The sequence below is a fragment of the Blennius ocellaris genome, assembly GCF_963422515.1.
Source record: "Blennius ocellaris genome assembly, chromosome: 4".
NCBI lineage: Eukaryota > Metazoa > Chordata > Actinopteri > Blenniiformes > Blenniidae > Blennius > Blennius ocellaris.
This window is the reverse complement of record NC_137653.1, coordinates 11745093-11764673: the sequence shown is the minus strand read 5'-3', so window position 1 is coordinate 11764673 and position 19581 is coordinate 11745093. Positions and strand designations below refer to the sequence as shown.

The following is a 19581-nucleotide window of genomic DNA, read 5'->3' as shown; positions in this document are numbered from 1 at the left end:
TAAATGCCTGGCTTCGGGAAACGATGGGTCCTGTTTAACAGTCAGAGGCTCCTTTTTCCGAGCATTTGTTGTATAATCAAACACACACCCAGGTACAATAAAGCCTGCTGTTTATGTGTTAAAGTCCAAATCTGCACATTGTGTAACCATTCCACCTATAGATATAAAAACTACTTTCTGCTTAGTCCTGCTTTAGTCACATTTTGGTTAAGTATAACCCCGAGCAGAGAGCCAGCTCACATTTAGGGAAATGCCCAATTTAACCTGATTCATGTCGCTTTTCTACGTGCTCTGCGGTGCTGTTATTAAAGAGAGAGGGAAAAAAGTAAAAGCTCTCAACGATATAGTGCAATCATTTGAACCACTCTACAAATGTGACCCCCGAGGTTGTGCGCAGTACAACAAAACAAATCACTGTCTGTGAAAATTGACTAATTATCTATCTATCTATCTATCTATCTATTTATCCATCTATCTATCTCTAATTGGGTTCTTTTTTCAAGAAACATTTACAGGAACAATTTGTAAATCAATGAAATCAGCCTCCATATCACTGGATTTATTTGAAGTTGCTGTGTCAGTGTTCAGTCGCGCTTCTTTGGTTTTCTTGCTTCTGGGGGGAGCTGTTAATATTCACAGATGCTGCAGTGTACGGAGCATCATGCATATTGTAAATCTCACAGCTGAATGGCAGTTCGCTCTGCTGTGCTCTCCTGCAGTGCAACTGTCCTCTGGTGGTAATTACGGTCGAACCCTTTTGTAATGGCCACCAGATTAATTGCAGGCTGTCAGGGATTGCAGTCCCACGGTCAGTGTGCTGGAATGCATCATGTTCTCGTGCACCATTTTGAATTTTTCAGTTGGAAAAGTGTGGAAAACAAATTCACATTAAAACATAATGATAAAATACTTTCTGGGGAAATGTAGGTTGCTGTAGATCTGTGATGTTGTTTATGAATGGCCATCTATACATATTTGCCTGTCATGGTAAAGCTCACATTGTCTGGACCATATTTTATTTTCAGAGATATTGTAGTTTTCAATTAGTTTATGAAGTATTAGGGGTGTTTCTGGCCTTGTGTTTAAGATAATGTAAATTACAGAGGAACAAGAGTGAGCTTAATCCATCCATCCATTCATATATAGGTAAAAAAATTTAGGTAGTGTTTGTTATAAACTACTAGTAAATAATGAAAAACTATATGTTTAGCCAATTTTCTTGTTTCTCTTTCAGCATTTCTATATCTGTTTTGCTTACAAAGATGGAGCATATCTAAAATCCTGGGCAAACACAGTGTAACATCATGTTTTGTGCTACCACTGCCAGACTTATTTCTGTATTCTGCTCTGTTCTTGTGCAGCTGGGAGATATCTATGACCGAGAATCACAACCACTGCATGTTCCCCTCATATTGTGGCTCTAAGCCAATGATTTCATTGCCATTATGTGGTTAAAAAAAATGGAGCTGAATGCCTCCTACATCATCACTCCTGCGAGTGCATCAATGTGCATTTATACACACCGCTCATGTCTCATGTACAGTAACTCCAAATGAGAGTCTTACTGAAATTTGGACTTTCGAGGATTCAGATGAAATACAAAACAAAAAACAAAAAATGTTACTGAATATTTTTCACAGTCCGTGAGTTTTATTCAGGGGCTAAGCCCAAACAGCCTCGAGCTATATGCTTAAGTCAAAACATCTGCTGTGAGAATGTTTTATTGATTAAATGTACCTTACATGTGAGGCAGCAACAGAAATGGAAAATGGTAGCGTTAAGCCCTGTGGTGACCATTTCAGGCTGTCTGCCTGCCTGCCTGGGCTAAATCGGGTGTTATGTTTTGTAAACTGAATAGGACCCACAATGCAGCAATTCAGACAAGAGATCGAAATGATTACCAGACATTAACTGGAAGAATTACAGATCAGCTATAATGTATCCAAGTCAAAGTAATAAACAAAATGCAACATGGTATATTTTGCTGTGTTCACTCATACTTTTCATCCTGAATTGTGTCTTATTTTCACCTGGCACTAAGTACTTGAGGGCTCTATGCCTGCCCCTGTGGGGAATGATGGGTAGGATTAAGTTATTAGCAGGACTGGCAGGTTAAAAGATGCTTCCAGGTCCCTGATGACGCCCCATGTTCACTCTTGAACTGCCATTGTTGCTTTCAAGTTCCTTTATAGTGTTCATGTTACTGGCACCTTGTGTATGGCATTCACATTGTCAAGTTTAATAGCATTATCATAGAATACAGCACAAGTTTATAAACAGATCATTAAGTCATTGGCAAGGAAACTATATCAGTATTGTTACGGGTTTAAATTCTTCCCATCCATATATAGTCTGTTTGTCAGCTCGATTAAACAAAGTTAGAGTAGAAGTCCATATCACACACTAATTGTATTTTTACTTAAACAAGTGTCATCATGTTTTAGTATTTCAAGTAGATACTAAAGTATAAGATATACTCACAGACAGACAACCACTTACAATGACATGTAAAGTCATTAAGAGACATTTGTTAACCTTGCATTGGACTGCGGGAGGAAACCGGAGTCCCCATAATTGAGTGCTAACCACTACTCCACCGTGCTGCCAAAATCAGATATGGACTGCAACCGTAAATTATCCAGTCCAGGCTTAAGATAGAGCCAGTCAGTTGAACCACTGTATCCAGATTGTTTTTAGTAACATTGCGGTTGTGTATGTTGACACGCTTTGGGGTCTTTCTTATTGGTGTAAAGTAGGTGGGAAAAAGAAAAGCAGCCACCTGGATTTAGATCAAATGTCATCCACAAATCCCCTTCGGTGCCGGATGCAGTCATCCTCAGCAGGAGGTGTAGCCTGGTGCCTGGCGCCTGCCAATCTCGGGTCACACTGAGGAAGGTAGGTTGCCAAAGTAGCCAGGCCTCAACTCAAACCAGGAACATTTAAGACTCAGAGCTCAGAACTGTAATAATCCACAAGGTGGTGTAGTGGTTAGTACCCACTCACAGCATGAACATCACTTTGTTCAATTCTGGGCCTTACTGTCTGACATTTACATGTACTCCCAGTTCAAGTTTCTTCAAGAATCTTCCTTTCAAATGCACTTTAAATGACATTTTTAATTTGGTATTTCACAATTTCTTTTATCTATGAAATCACAACACTTTTAAATGAATGATGTGTGAAGCCCCCATGTGTTGGGGGTATATACATATATATATATATATATATATATATATATATATATATATACACACACACACACACACACACACACACACACACACACACACACACACATACAGTATATATATACAGTATATATATATATATATATTGTGAATTTCTCTTGGAGATCATTAAAGTATTTATCTATCTATCTATCATATATATATATATAAACTAAATTTATGCCTATGACAAATCCCACGTGGCTCTGCAGAGATAAATAAAACCAGATTCTTCTTCGCTCCTCTGTTGCCTGGTGAGCGTGAACGCGCCTGCTGTTGAGAGAGAGAGAGAGAGAGGGAGAGAGATCGAGAGCTGTCGGGCACGCGCCGGTCTGTGTGATTGTGGTACTGCTGCTGCTGGTGGTGGTGGTGTGTTTCTGCGTTGTGTATGTGTGTGTGTGTATGTGAGCAGGAGGGGAGACTCTGCAGTGTCTTGGCAGCTGCATCAGAGCATCCCTCACCATCCGCGATGCCTCCACGGCCGCTCGCCGCCTCCTCCGCGTCCACACGACGGCAGAGCAGCGACGCGAAGAAGTGGCGGAGGAACTGAACTGAAGTGAGCCGGAGGAACCGTTCACCTCTCGCCACCACCAGCCGCATCCCCCCCCCCCCCTCCGGAGACGGTGCGGAGCGCTTCATTCACGCACCGAAACCCCGCGACGAGCATTTTTAATGGAAAATGGCGATAGGCGAAAGATCTTGCAGCATCGTCTGCTTGGTATCTCTCCAGATGATCTTGATGTTCAGCGCATCGTGGCCTGGAGCGGACAGTCTCACGTTCCCCCAGCAGTACACGTAAGTCTCCCCCCGGGAGGGAAACATAAGATGCAACTTTGGCTTTGACCACTCAGGAGACACTTCAGTCAGTCAATGGAGGTTTTTTTTTGTTGTTGTTTTTTTTTTGGTGTCATGCTTTTATATAATTTGACAGGTAGCGTTTCCATCCACTGAAAAGCAGTAGTCTATTTAAACATCAATGTTCTAAGAGATGTAGTCCACTCTATTACTGGGAATGCATCATAATAACAACAACAACAATAATAAACAAAAACAAAAACCCAGAGCTTTTACAAGGTTTCAGTGTTTCTGCATAGCTGTTAAAATCGTCTGACCAATAATCCACCTTAGTGTGAGGAGTCTCTGCTTTTCACATTTGTTTCTGAGAATCTACAAATCTCCTGGCCGACTGCCTGATATCAGATGTCTGAATCTCCACTTTGAAATAACAGCAAGTCGTATAATTACATCAAGGAGATGTTTTTTTTTTTTTTTTTGGGACAACAGTTGCAAAGATGTCGAGATGTTTACTGAAGTCACAGCTTCGGCTAACTGACTTTAATTAGTTAATATAGTTGGACTGTTTTTTTTAAAATTATTTTTATTTGCCTTGCAACATTAACTGTGGAAGTGAAATGGGCACAAAAAGCCTTCCTTGTTCCTCCCCGCTGTTCTTATGCTTCACTGCTAGATTCCCCCCCCCCTACAGGCTTGCAAACAGCAGTTGCATGAAACACTTTACTTTCTGACTGCAAATCCTAATGTGATAGCAACGGCAAGTTCACCCTCACAAATACTGGTTGTACGCCTACTGCGTGGCACAGAAGAAGAAAAGAAGGTGTGGCGTTAGTGAGCACTCCTGCTGTATGCTACAATAGAATTAACATTTCCCTGCTTTTCCTTTCTCATTAATCGATAGCGCGCTCAGCTTTTTATCCCTAACCTTTAACCCGTTACTGTTAAGTATGGCTGGCACTTAACTGGAGACTACAGTTATCTGGGCCCACCTCCAGGCTCAGCAATCGGGCTGCTCTGGAGGGAGGAACAGGCCAGATGGTCTACTCATCTTTGGGGCACACGATGAGGGATTTCTGGCCAATCACAGCTGCAGATCTGATGTGTATTTACCAATTAGAAAAGAGGCTCTATAAATCAGGGATGTGTGGGCCTGTGTATATATTTGTGTGTGTGTGTGTGTGTGTGTGTGTGTGTGTGTGTGTGTGTGTGTGTGTGTGTGTGTGTGTGTGTGTGTGTGTGTGTGTGTGTGTGTGCGCGTACGTGTGCTTGTGTAATGATGAATTTGGTTATTTCATGTGGTGTATAGCCTTTCGCTTGCTTTTCTACTTCCTCCTACTCTTCCTTGTTTCTGTGGATTTTTCTGCTGAGTGCTCTGAAACAGCGACATAGCCCCCGTGCCCTGGGTCTCCTCATGTAAGCTAAATGAAGCAGAATCGCTACTCTGAAGAACAGCATCTCATTCCAATTAAGAATTAATACTGCAGCAGTGAGGATTTATCTCCCTTTTCCCTCCGTCATTTACCCTTTCCTCTCCCACCCCTTCTGGTTGCACAGTCTAGATGGATAGATGGATAGATAAATATATATATAGATAGATAGATAGATAGATGATTAGTCAATTTTCACAGAGTTAAGCTTGTAGAATTTAGAAGTATATAGGTGAGGAAAGTCTTGGTTGAAGGACTGCATCCAGGGGTTCTTTCTATTTCTAATGAATCCAGCAGTCCTTGTTTTAGTTTTGCCTTATCTTTGTCCACTTTATCCTTTTGGCTTGTGGGGACTGTCAGTTGACCAAGAGCCAAATGCAGTGAGAGAATTAGAGTGGAGAGTTCAAATAGCAAGCAGTCTTTGGACGTTGTGAAGAAGCCAGGCTACCTGGAAAACTCTTTTTTTTAACATGGATACATGCATAAAAAAAAAAGGTCTCAGTTTAGTTTTAGCTAACATTCAATGCCAGCCACTAAAGTGTCCATCGTCCCACCCAATGGTGCTCTCCTATTAAAAACCAAAAACGGTAAAGTTCACATAAAGAAACTCTGGTTTCTTTGTTGTATTGTCTATTTATCAATCATTGTTACATCAAGATAGAAACTGCACGTAATGTTCTCATGGTGTAGCACAGTTATTACAAAATTTAAATTACACAATAGGCATATTTCCGTGGCATCAGTATAAGTTGCTTTACAAGAACTTAAGACTACATTAAGATTATATATTAAAGTAACATAAACCCATATTTAAACAGCATGCATAAAGAAAAATAGCTGAAAATCTGAAAGTATAGTGGTGAATGAATATACTGGACAACATCCAGGCTTGTAACTGATGCGCTTCAGTTGTGTGACTGCACCAAAACCTTTCCGTTGAGTTCTTCCAAATCCATGCATCAATGGATTGAGTAAAGTTGTAATATGAGAATAGAGACCATTGTTCTTCTCCCACCACATTGAGACAGAAAACTATAAAATTCAGCCTATTATGAGCTGTAAAAAACGAGAAACGAAAAGCCAGGAACAGTTTTCTCATGAGTTTTGTAAAAATAAAATCTGCCAGAGCTGATCTTGCTCTCAAGGACGCTGTCAATATGGTAAAGAGCTTGAGAGGACATTAAAGTAATGTTTATTTTGGCTTCCAAATTAGATGTATGCAAGAAATGATAAGGCGCAAAAGCAAGAATATAAAAGATGTGGAACAGAGGAAGAAGGAAATAAAGATAATACTCAAAGCTCAAGTGAAAAAACCCAATTGCATTTTATTTACTTCTTAATTTCTCTTCTATGGGTTCCCACATATGGCATACGTTTTATGCTGAATTCCTGTCATTCATAGATAGATAGATAGATAGATAGATAGATAGATAGATAGATAGATAGATAGATAGCTCTTTCCTCAATTTTCTTTATAATGCTGCTCCTATGCTCCACCTATGGTTCTGCTGCTTCACCGTCTCAACCTCTCGGTCTCTCTGATGTAAGTGAATATGGGTCAGGTCGTGTAGTGCTTCTCTCTCTTCCCTCTCAGGGCCAAGTGAGTGTAGCAGGTAACGGAGCCGAGGCACAACTGCGCTTTGCTGTTCATCCCCTTTCCGCGCGTCCCGGCTTTACAGACTTTCCTGATGTCCCACAGGGCTTGGGTGGGGAGGAAATGCAGCGCATGTTAAAAAATAAATAAATAAATAAATAACAACTTTGGCTGCACTGACTCACAGGGTTGAAACTGCTCCGCAGTTCTGTGGGCAACAGTCATGCAACAAACCTGATTTAGTCACCCAGGATTTTGCATTTATTACAATTAATCTGTGACGCAACGTGCTGGTTGTATTTAGGCCTTTTAAATGTAGTAAAATAATCTACTGATTGATGTAAAATGTGGTCTGAACATCCAGGGTGTAGAAATGGAGAGAAGAATTGTTACAGTCTTGGTCTCATTGTTTTTAAATGTTTAAAAGACCAACATTTAAGTCATCCTCCCAAACTTTGAAAAGCCAAGTTCAAAAGCATCATATTGTCTCTGACTGAAGGAATACCCTGGTCCCAAATGGTTAAAAGTGTGGGGAGGTGAACCACATATTTATAAGAACCATTAATTAAAACAAAAAAAATTTAACTCGTCAGGGTCAATGTACAAATCTATTTTTGGTGCAATTTGTAAACATATGGTGTACAGATGGCTGATGGGAGTTAATGGAGCATTCAAAGTATCTAATGTTGGTAAACAGTGATATTACACAGCCTGAAGCAGCGTGCAATCAAGACCCATAATGTACAGTAGGTGATGAACCTCTGCAGCATATAGGCGCGAGAAAAATAGAATATGTAGCTTCAAGGTCGATTTAATTTAGATGTCATCAAAGATCTGTGTTTTGTAACTTTACTCTTTCAGTCTTTGTGTTTGCTTAATATTCTAATTTTGCTTGATGAGAGATTAAAGCTAATAAGCATTATTAAGCAGGGAATTACCTCACATTAGACCTCAGATTTCTGGCAAATGCATAAGATTTGTTTGAACATCAAAAGATGCCAGCTGAGTCACCGCTGCTCTGTGTAATGTTTTATATTTGGAAAAGTGTCTCTGTCGCAAGAAGGAGCCGCTGCGTTATCATTTCCATGCTCATCTTCCTGTGATCAGCCAGGGCCTGATTTAAGGGCTGCAGCAATCCCAGCAGCAATCCCAGCAACACACTGGCCAAAGAAACTCACTGAAACCTAAAGACAAGTGGAATACATTTTTTAAAAGGTTTTTCTTTTCTCTCTTGCTGCTACACTTGGTGTTGTCAACATGACGAGTGGTGGGGTACGAGCTGTCTGCTGCTCAGATTCAAAGCATCCCTCCTATTTTACTTGCCGCGACTGCCTCAAGCTGAAAATAATTTCACTTTGAAATGGCACGGTGTGAAAACACTCTGTCAGACACTCAATCATATGTTAAATAAGTCTTTAGTGTCACAGTCTTGATGTTACTGAATTTGAAAAAAATAAATAAATAAATCTTCCATTTTCCTGCTTTCTCTTGCAAAAGTGTAGTACTGTATAGCGCTGTCTATTTGTCATTTGTTTGCAAAGAGAACAGAATCTCTTTACATCTTGGGCTGTTGAGTGAAGATCTACGGCTCCTCTGGCAGCAAAAACAAGCCAGACAAGACGGTAATCTGTGATGTCCTGTAACTCTGCTGTGTGCCGTCTGACCAATAATGAATCGAATTCCCAGTCATTTACGGGATCCAACGTGACTTTCTAGATATTAAGATTTATTTCCTGGCCTGAACTTAATTAGCTAGAGAATTCGAATAAACGCCCTGTCTGAAGAAGCTTCTCTATAATCAGTCTGAACAATGAGGGTTGAACTGGTGAAGTTTTGTTGGTGAATTGCGGGAAATGTGCATCTTGCTGTGCATCAATACTATATATATTATTTACTATCCCCTGTCGGAGCATATTTAAGTGTTTGCATTTCCATCCGGCTGATGGCATACACTACAATGGATGGCAATAATAATTCACATACTGTAGAATGCTGCTGTTCCTATGACAGGTCGTGTAGGATTGTGTGGTGCTTTCGAAATCGCAGCTGGCAATGTGATTATGCTACACCATGTATTATTTAGCACACATTTAAAAAAAAAAAAGACACGCAGAGCCCATACTGTGCTCTATATAACCGGTTGAGCCAAGTGAGTGATCCAGAGACATTTGGCAAAAGCACATCAGAAATACTGGACTCTTCTGGAGGTGTGAATTGGTGCAGTGGTTAGCTTTGGTAACTCCCTTATAAATATTCCAAGTTCAAACCCACTCACTGCTATCTATGGGTATTTTGCATATTCTTCCTGCGTTGGCGTAGTTTTTTGGGTTTTTTTTGCACTTCTACTGCTCATTTTCACAATTGGTAAGTTCCTCAGGCCTGTTTTGTTTGCACTGCCTTCGCTCTCTGTTAAAACCATAACTGATTAGTGATGGCAACCACGTTGTTAACCATGTACTTATTGTGAATTTCCACATGAATCTCACCAAAGGTACCGAGTGTATAATTCTGAGGTTGCAAAAGCTTTCATCAGTGACTGCTGTGTTACCTCATTTGAATGTTGTTAGACCGATTTAAGAAAAGCCTTAGCCTCATGCTGAAATGTTGAATGTTATACAATTGTCAATCTCTTAGTTGAGAGTTGAGAGACACTATGACTGTCACAGCTTTGTGAGCGAAAATAAATGATAGTTATGTTTCCAGAACTTTGGAATTGGTATCCCTTAAAATCTTCCACTAATAGATCCACTCGGTTTATACAGGTCTGATTGTGGATGTTACCTTCCTGCGTTTCTTTGTACAGTTTGTGAATGGTTGGATGACATTGTGCCATTATTGGCCGATTAATCATCTCGTAAAAGACCCCAACAATTTTGAGCTTGTTGTTTGTTAGTTTTTTAAATATCTTGTCACTGTCCCCCAAACAAGTAGTGCTAAGGTGCACTCAGCACTTCTCAGCCTGTGAAAACGGTTGTATATCATGTCCTCTGTGGATTTAGATACAATCTGCTAAAAACGTAACCCGGAGCATGGTGTCAGTGTTGATTTTTGACTCGGCTTAAAGAAAAAAAACTGTGCTGCAAAATGGGGATGTCGTCTGAAAGATTTATTAGACAGAGAGGTTGTAATGAATGCTGGGTGATTCATGTGCCAGAGCTGACATTTAAAAGAGGAGACCAGTGGAAGTTGTGATGCTGTTTGACACTTAATTCTCATTCATTAAACAGTCGGGTACCTAAATCTTTTATCAGCAGAAAACTTTCTTTTTGATTTTAGTTTCTGAAACGGCCCCCTTCGCACAGACATGTCTCCGTTATGCACCGCGGTTGTTATCCATCCATGGAACTCCTGACTTCAATCTATTTGAAATGAATCCTTTAAAATACGCTGCTCAAATAAAGCTGATTTGCTCTTCGTCGGGTGTACCTGTTAGAGGGAGGGATATATGAGGCAGCAGGTGGCCATTTTGTTGTTGTGCTACAGGCAGTAACAATTGCCAAGTGTCAGGATTTGTTGTGTGACAAGGCTGCTGTATTTCATCAAACATTTTCCAAAGAAAGGTAAAATGTTGACCTGGTGACAGGATCAAGGGTGACCAGGACTCCCAGGCTGACAGACAAGCACAGCAGCAAAGCAGCCAGCCTGCCCATGCTGACCCCTGACATAGCATCACCGAGGCAGCTTCAGATCTGCAGTGTTTTCTTTGACATCACGTGGAAGGCCAATGTATGCGTGTCGCTTACCAGGAAAACACAGCGCATATGGATGCACTATGGGAAGAACACAAGCTGGCGCAGGTTGTGTGACGCTTTGGGAAATGATGTGCTGAGGTCTTGCCATCCACGTGCATTGTCGCAGACCATATAGACTCTTTAATGGAAATAATTTCCCCTGATGGCAGTGGCCTCTTTCAGCAGGACTGCCACCGGAGCCAAAAGAACTACTGCTGACATGTTTTTGTGAGGCACCGCAGCACATTTTCACATCACTTTCACCCCACTTTTGCAGCAAAACGGGACCGATAGTTAGAATGTTAAGGCTGATCTATATCAGCTCAAGTACATGTTTTGTAAGCTTTTTTTTTAAAATTTCAAACCGATATGATATAGTTGAGGCTTTTTAGTTACAGTAATTCACTGTATAACGCAATGTCCATAAAAACTGAGTAGAAAAGTGAGGAATGGGTTAAACTGTGGGAACTGTGTTGGCTGCAGACAGTGTACTGCCTTGTGAAACACCTGGTTCAATTCCAGCCTCTTTGTGGAGTTTGCATGTTATTCCTGTGCTTTTGTGGCTTTTGAAATGATAGGGGATACAAGGCAAAGATCCCAGCCATTCTCGGCAAATTGTTGAAAAATACAGTAAATAACAACACTGCTGTGACTTTATTCCCCAAACACCGTCGTGCTCTAAATCAGAAGCACTTGATATGCAAGCTGATGAATGAAGAGCAGCTTTCAGTTGTTTGTTTTGTTCAGTTTCTTTTTGTATCAGATGGAAGCTGGCGTGATTTTTGTTTTGCCCTGAATTGGTTTCATTGTAGTGTGAAATACATTAGAATAGAATAGAATAGATGTAGAGCCAACTGTATTGACTGGAATGAAAAAAGTTGATACGAGTGAAAGCCAACAACCTGCCTTCACTTTGAACGTTTAGACAAGAACATTGAGTCAGTCAACAGTAGGAACACATGTGTTCTCTCTGTTGTTGGTTTTAAAACACACAACACAGTGGATTTTTTTTTTTATAGCTCATTGGTTACTCAGTTTTGTTTTTGTTTTTTGTTCTTTTTTTTTGCGGGGGGGGGGGGGTATTATGAGTGAATCCCATTTAATCAATAAATCTTTTCTGCCACAGAAGGTTTTAAAAGCTATTTACACACTTAATAATGAAGCAGCAGATTGTGTTGTTGTTTTTGCTTTTTAAGTATCCTTCTAACACAATCATGACAATGAGTCAACAAAGCTTATTAGATAGAGTTACTGAAATTTCCCTCTGCCCTTCAGGATGAATAAGCTGTTGTTTAAGCCTCTTCTTTATTCCTGTTGCTCATCTCTGAACACATTATTTACAAAAGGCTGAATTCTTCAAATATGACCTTGTAGGTATGCTCCGACAAGCTAAACAAATACCTTATAGCACTGGTTTTCCATCTCCAGAGGCACAAATGAATGACTGCATTCTGATTCATGTTTGTATATTTTGTCAGTGCTTCCTGAAACATTATTTGTCAATGGGCCAAAAGGACATTTGTGCTTGTTTTTCTTACTGTGAGAGTTCTTTCAATACATTCTGAAACCACTAATATTTTTCTTACAGCATCACATGTTACTACAATGAAACATCAACACACAGACACACACATCTTTTCATGTGTTTTGCATTGTGTGACAGTCATCCTGTGATGTTTATCCGCAGGATAATGCACTGGGCCCGGCGTATCGAGCAGGAGATTGACAGAGTCTTTCAGCACATCACTGGTGCTCAGCAGTTGAAAGGGGTGAGTGTGTGTGTGTGTGGTTTGTTGTCTTACTCATCGTCGTGATGCAAAAGCTCAATGAAAAGTGCATGGAGTGTAGAGGTTGTTGAGGCAATTTCTGTCTTGGCTTGATCCAGAGAGAGAGAGAGAGAGAGAGAGAGAGAGATAGATAGAGAGAGGACAACCCTTTAACCAGTTGGAGTTCAAATATCAAGTTTAAACGATTTATTACAAACTAATCAAGTTGAATTTAGATTTTGGAAACATATCTTTTGTCACATGACCTCTCACCCTATGGCATCAGTTGTCTATAAATGTGTATCTATTCTGTCTTGCAACCAATCGAAGCTGCAAGTTTTAGTTTCAATTGTTATTTCTATAGTGCCAAATACAACACAGTCCTGTCATAGCACTTCTACAGAGGAAAAAAAGCTCCAACAATTCCAATTCCACATGAGCAAGCACAGGCTACAGTGGAAAATAAACTCTCCTTTTTAACAGGATGAAACCTGCAGAACCAGGTGTGGAGGTATAGATTTTCTGCTGTTCCAGTTGGGGTGAGGGGATAGAAACAGAGAGAAACAAGCAACCAGACATATATCAAGTTGTTCTTTTGATCTGTTCGAAAAGAAATGGTCAGTGTTTGTAATCATCAACAGTTCCAGATGGGGCGTTCCAGACATGAATCATTACACATACTACACATAGTAATAATATAGAAAGTGTCCCTCAAACAGGTCAGTGCAGAACATTGATCCATCTCGTTCAAGAGCTAAAGCTAAATAAAAAGAAAACAATTACAGTCCATCTCCTGCTTTAATTCTTTTTCCTCCTGCATGATTTCCAAGGACCCTTTGTAGAGACATGAGCAGCTAATATCAGGGTTTCTGTTCTCCCAGGACAGAAATAAAAGTGTCTCTAATAGCTTTTCATATTCAGCAGTTTTCAGAATGCCTGCGCATATTTTTTATTTTTTTTGCATTTTGCTGCCATTTTACATTTTGTTTGCAATGAGGATCAATCTTGTTCAGATTATATGATTCCTGCAGAGCAGAGGAAGTGGTGTAACAGACGCCTACAGCGGTCACATTTAGAATATCTGGTATAATACTTCATGAGGTCCTGAGCTTAATAACACCTACATTCCTGAATACTAATTCAGAGCTCTTATGAGATGATCGTGGAACGTGCTTTGTTGTCATTACTGATTTTACAGCCATTCCCTCTTCCATTCTCGAGATATTGCCTGATGTATATTTTTCATTACCTATATTAATGTGTTCATGCTGTTGGCACTGTGCAGCAGTCTGATTTCTGAACCTGTAAATTGATTCCCCTGTTGAAGTTGCGGTTTCATTACATGCTCTCCCCCGAAGAACAGTGACTGACGTATGGACCGAACTTTATTTCTTTTTATAATTAAGCTCAAGCTGAAAAATGGTGGGAGAAAAAATCCAAGTAAACACATTCTGTTTCAGTATTTTTTATTTATTACACCCCCCTCCAAAAAAACCCTGATTTATTTCAGGCATTAAACTGCAGTTTAAATCCATTTCTTTGAAATTGATGCCTGGTAATATTATTTCCCCTACATCTGTATTGAAATCTTTTGTCGAGCTCATAACTCCCTTTTAGAGTCTCACAACAACACATAATATGTTTTACCTGTTCATGTCTGTCTTTATTGTAAAAACTACACTTATATTTATTTCAACACATAATAAGGTAAGTTATCAACCACAGGGCAGATATGCTGTCAAAGTACAATATACTGTGTTTGTACGATTGGTTTATGTTATCAGTAGCAGTGTTGAGTTCGATGGAGGAAAACATCATCATGTGCAGCAAAACAGGGATATTTATGGATCGGTTAATTGTTTTTGCTAGATTTGTTAACATTATAAAACCTGGAAAAATATGAATAGCCCGTTAAGCCTCTGAGTGTGTATTTTCATTGAAAATACATATTGAGAAGGAGAGGTGGGTTATTGAGTTTAGTCAACTGGATTATATCATATTGATCTCTGTAAAAAAAACAAAAACAAAATGGAGAACCTTCAAATCCAATACATGTAATCATTTTTTCGTGAATATTTTGTTCATATAAATAGTTGGCTGTTGCTCATGCTTTCATTGTGAAATTCCTCAAACGTATAGAACCCGCCTCTGTGTCTCGGACATTTTAAATGTTATTTGAGTCAAGCAAGTGACGAGGAGGAGCTGCTACTGCCATTAAAGGCAAATACCAAAACCCAGGACCAAAGATCAGCTGCAGGGGGCAAAAGAGCCCTGCTCAGGGAAGATGTGTGGGGGCGTTCCCTCCGCAGAGAGCAGCAGCACGTGTCCTCTCTGTTTGTGTCACAGCAGAGCAGATGGTCAGCCCGCAGTAATGCCTGGATGTGATACTCTCTTGTTCATTCAATCCTCATTAATCCCCTCAAGCTTCTGAAGCACTCTGGATTGGTTAAAGAAATTGTTCCTCTCAGCTCGGAAAGCTTAGTGAAATCACATCTTGTCTCGGGAACAAGCACAATTCCAATGAAACCTTATGTTAAATTCCTCAAAGAAATAAAAAAAAAGAAAGAACATTTTACACATGATTTATTGGCCTAACTTCCAGTTTCAGCTGCTTTTGATTAAATCCTTTTTTGTGTGTGTGCATTTCAATCTTCAGGAAAACAAACATGAAGGCAGCGCAAAGGAAGAGAAAAGGTCTAAAAGACCTTCTGTATACACTAACCATAAAGTCTGGTGGCCTCTTCACTGTTTCAGACTCCTGCTGCCGTGAAGTGTTGATGGCATGTTAAATACGTGGTGAATTGTAATACTAATTCTAATACATTCTTTCACCACCCAGACACTCATGGGCCTGACTTTTGGATTCAGGGTCTTTGCAGTAGGAACCAGAGTGGAGCTGCAGTATGAAGGCCCTGCTAACACACCTCAGTCGACTTCAAGCATCTTATTCAGAGCAACTTTTAAAAAGAATCCTACTCTATGTTCATGGCACGTATAGTTACCTCAGACAATATTCATCAAAAAACAAATACCATACATTTGTCTTCTGTATGGGCTAATCCAAAGGTTACTGGACCTGATCACAAACTCCTATAGATGAAGTACAGCACGGACAGGACATCAGTTGATTACAGTCACATTCATGACTATGAGCCTTGAGAAAAACATGTTTTTGGCCTGTTGAGAGGAAGCGGGGTACCAGGAGAAAACCCACACACGAACAAGGGAGAAGATCCAAACTTAGAACAAAGACTCTGCTGAACACATCACCACTGAACGGGATCCATTTTGTTGCCAAAATAAATTTTTGTTGTTCATACTGTAATTGTTTAATGCAGGGTTTCTCCTAATCTCCTAATCTCATACCAAATTGCACCACCCACCCACCTCCTAATGTGTGTTCACACCTAATTTTAATTTATAGTTGAATGCCAGATTTTTAATACATTTCTTTCTTTCTTTGCATTTTAAGAATGTGAAGGACTCCTGGGATCAATCGGCAGCATAAAGTGTGATTCTCCTAGGTGTACATTTTTTTAGATACTGGCTCTAGTTTTTCTTTGTATCATATGTAACAAAGTGAAGGGGAAAGTCTCATAGCTATTTGGTTTTATTTACTAAGCAGCTGCTATTCATCGTAAGAAAATTTGGGGAAGCATTTGAACAAGTGTTACAATTATCAATCTCATGCTAGTAAACGCATCAAATTGAAAACATAGTTGCATGAGAAGAAACATCAGCAAATACCCCTTACTCGTTTGGTATCAATAAACATCACATTTGAAAATTCATCTAATGGTTGTTTTAGTATTTCTAGTGGTACTGGACCAACATCATTACTATCATCGAAACCTGATTTGTGTCACATCCATCCTCGGTGGTACTTCTCTGACGCTGAATATACTCTACTCTCCAGGACCCAGATATTCACAGACTGCACACAGTTCACAGAAACACCCCCGTTCAATAAAGCATCTGGTTCTTACACAACTTCAGGCATGTCTTAAAGTTAATTTTCGGGAGTCCATTTATAGGGAGAAAGCTGTCACACTGTCACCCGCTCGTGTTTGCCAAAGGTATTCATCTGGATCGCTGTCTCTCCTCCTCTCCCTGACGTGCTTCCTCTCGGGAGGGGGGGGAGAGTCTGATGACCTCAAACTCACAGAGCAGCGCGCACACATGCGAGAAGCTGTAACCGCCTTGTCCTCCTGCATGTCTGATGATAACGAACCTCCCGAACCTCTGTCACTGTGGTTTCTGTGTTTAATAATGCACAGGTGAGGATGGCAGCGCCGGCCGTCTTGACAGCTTTTTGCGGGGGTATCTCTGATAAAGGGAGGCATATCATGAAAGCGATTTTTGCTCCGCTGCCTCATCTGCATTATTTAGTTTGGTTATGTTAAAAAATGGAGAAACACGCAAAAAGAGAATAGATTCTAGCTGGACAGAGGTGGCGGTGTTAAATTGTCACTAGTTATTCATTGGTAGTCTGCACCTGTTTCATCTGAGGTTGGAGTTGCAGGAACAGCATCAAATCCTATGCAGCACACGTCCTGCAAGCGATATTGCCATTCACATTATGAGCTGATTCGACAAGCAAAAGAGAAAAACTGTTATTTCATCAACAATGCTTCTGATGAACAAAACCATAAAGATTCCTTATCATCCCTCGTTATTTCTTGTATAAAGGAAGCTTCTTTGTGCTTTCCATCGGACTCAGTGGGAAAATATATCAGACAAAAAAGGGTTACAACACTTGAACCAGATGCAGCTCAATTCCTTTTTGCTTCGGAGTAATTCCCCAGTGTGTCCCGATGACCCATAAAGTTCTCTGGTGTTAGAAATCATAAGACATTTTATGTTTCGGTTGTAGTAAGGCTGTGTTTGCCGCCCGTCTGAGGTTAACTCTCATGTGTTTCTATATTTGGTCTCATTTAGATTCTCGAACGTATGGAGAAGTGCACTAAAAACATCACCTGGATAAATGTTTTTTTTTTCCAATTTGCAGTGATGTTAGACCCAAAAGAACCACAAGAGCCCCTGCAGTGTATCATACCTGTGTCAGCCATAACATTATGACCCCCTGAATAATATTGTGTTGGTTCCTCTTTTGCTGCCCGAACAGCTCTGGTCTATCAAGGCTTAGACTTCACTTAATGTCGGAAGGTGTGCTGTGGTGTCCAACTTCAAGATGTCACCAGCAAAGCCATTAAATCCCAGAGGGGAGATTCCATCTCTCTTTTTTCTTTTTCTTTTTTTTTGCCCATGATACTATCGCCGGTTGACTGCATTTCCAGACCTGGACCAGTTTTGACAGATACTGAACACTGCAGGCTGGGAACACAAGAGCTGCATTTTTAAAAATATCCTCACCCAGTCATCTAGCCATCACTTTGATAAAAGTATATTTTTAGTCTTCATTTTTGGACGTTTGCCCAACTTCACACCACTTTGATGATAAAGTTTTCACTTGTTGCCTAACATTCCCCTTTTATGGTGGTGAAGTGAATAATACAGAGTATTTATGTATTGTGGATCTATATTCATAATGTAACAGCCGATCTTTGTTGTAGAGTTGCTTGAACTACGAAATCAATGTTGACAATACAAACCTATAGCATTGTCACTGAGACCTAAAGTTGCGCCTAGTGGCGTGCGGGCACCATGCAAGGCAGCTATTGCCATGGGAAGCCTGCAGAGACTCTTTTAACAATATAAGAGGAGTCCACTTACCATTCCATTCCATACAATTATTAATTCATGAACACATGCAAACATTTCATGAACTTCTATGCAGCCAAAGCAGCACTGCTAGAATTCTGATGCGAGTGTGGACAGATTATCCTCTTCCATACACTTCACTGGCTCCTCTGAAAGAATCAAACTCAAGGTCATTCTTCATGTCTCTGCACGGCATTGCTGACATATGAGGAGACCCACACACGTCTCTACACACCCTTCAGAACAGAATCAGTGGATCTAGTTTTTCTGCTCCGCTGCTCCTCACCTTGACCATCTGAGAACCACACAGAGCTGAAAACCTTTATTCAATTCTATTAAAGGTCGTGGCTCCGAGGTATTCTTTGTGTTTGATAGTTCCATCTCGATGTTAGGTTTTATAGAATAATAATAATGATAATAATAATAATAATTGTTATTACATTCAGGGTCACACAGTGTTGTTGCTTTGCCGCGCAGCGTGGCTTTTCTTTGTGTACTTCAGTTTCTTCTCACAGACTAGAAATATGTTCGAGGTGATTTCGTAACTATATAACTTTCCGAGGTCCACTATAGAACTGCAGAAGGTGTTCAGTTGGCTTATGGCAATCCTGTGGTGCTCAGCGTTGGAACGAAAAATGTCATGAAGAATTAAAAAAAAAAAAAAAAACACCACAATTTCGATAGACCATTAAATGTGGTTGTCTAAACATAAAAATGAAATAAATTGATGTTGATGATTTTTCTCTCATACTGTTAAACCGCATTAGAAGACGAGGGTAAATCTTCATATGAAAGAGTGCCAGTCAAACTTTGGTTTGGAAGAAAGCAGCAAAAGTGACAGAAACGGTCTGATTCAGGTGGTAAATTAAATTTGTAGCATGTTTTCACTTCATCGGCTTCCAACTGCTTTCTCTCTCTCACATCAATTTACACGCACATCGTAAAAGAGCTTCCAAATAATCGAAGCAAGTGCAACACTTTACGTGCTTTAATTGTTGTTTTCATCTTAATCACTTGTTGTCAGGTGATTACAATGGTGGCACTCATGCTGTGCAGATACAAACGCGTTTTACATAGTATAGTAACACTTAGATATAGAATAAAATCAGCTTTACAGTTTTACTGACGAGCTTATCAGTAGAAATAAACTAAATTGTTTGGCCATCATTAACTCCACTCAGAGGGATTTAGGTGTTTTTGTGTTGCGTAAATGTGAGTATTTTCTTTCCCTTAAATAATTTTATTTGCAATTTAATGTAAAGATATATTTTTGGGTTTCTGTGCCACTTCTTCTCAATGTCATTTGGTATTTGTGACGGT

The 19581-nt window shown here is 40.0% G+C and overlaps 1 protein-coding gene across 1 annotated transcript in view; it reads left to right on the top strand.

Moving 5' to 3' along the window:
* Window positions 1-3906: 3906 nt before the first annotated feature.
* Window positions 3907-19581, top strand: part of LOC308129403 (voltage-dependent calcium channel subunit alpha-2/delta-2-like) — a gene marked incomplete at both ends in the record, with an annotated part of 32924 nt that continues 17249 nt past the window's right edge. Inside the window, 2 exons of the mRNA XM_080495343.1 lie at window positions 3907-4022; window positions 12462-12543. Coding sequence (XP_080351469.1) covers window positions 3907-4022; window positions 12462-12543 — 198 coding nt within the window. The remainder of the gene's footprint in view (window positions 4023-12461; window positions 12544-19581) is intronic.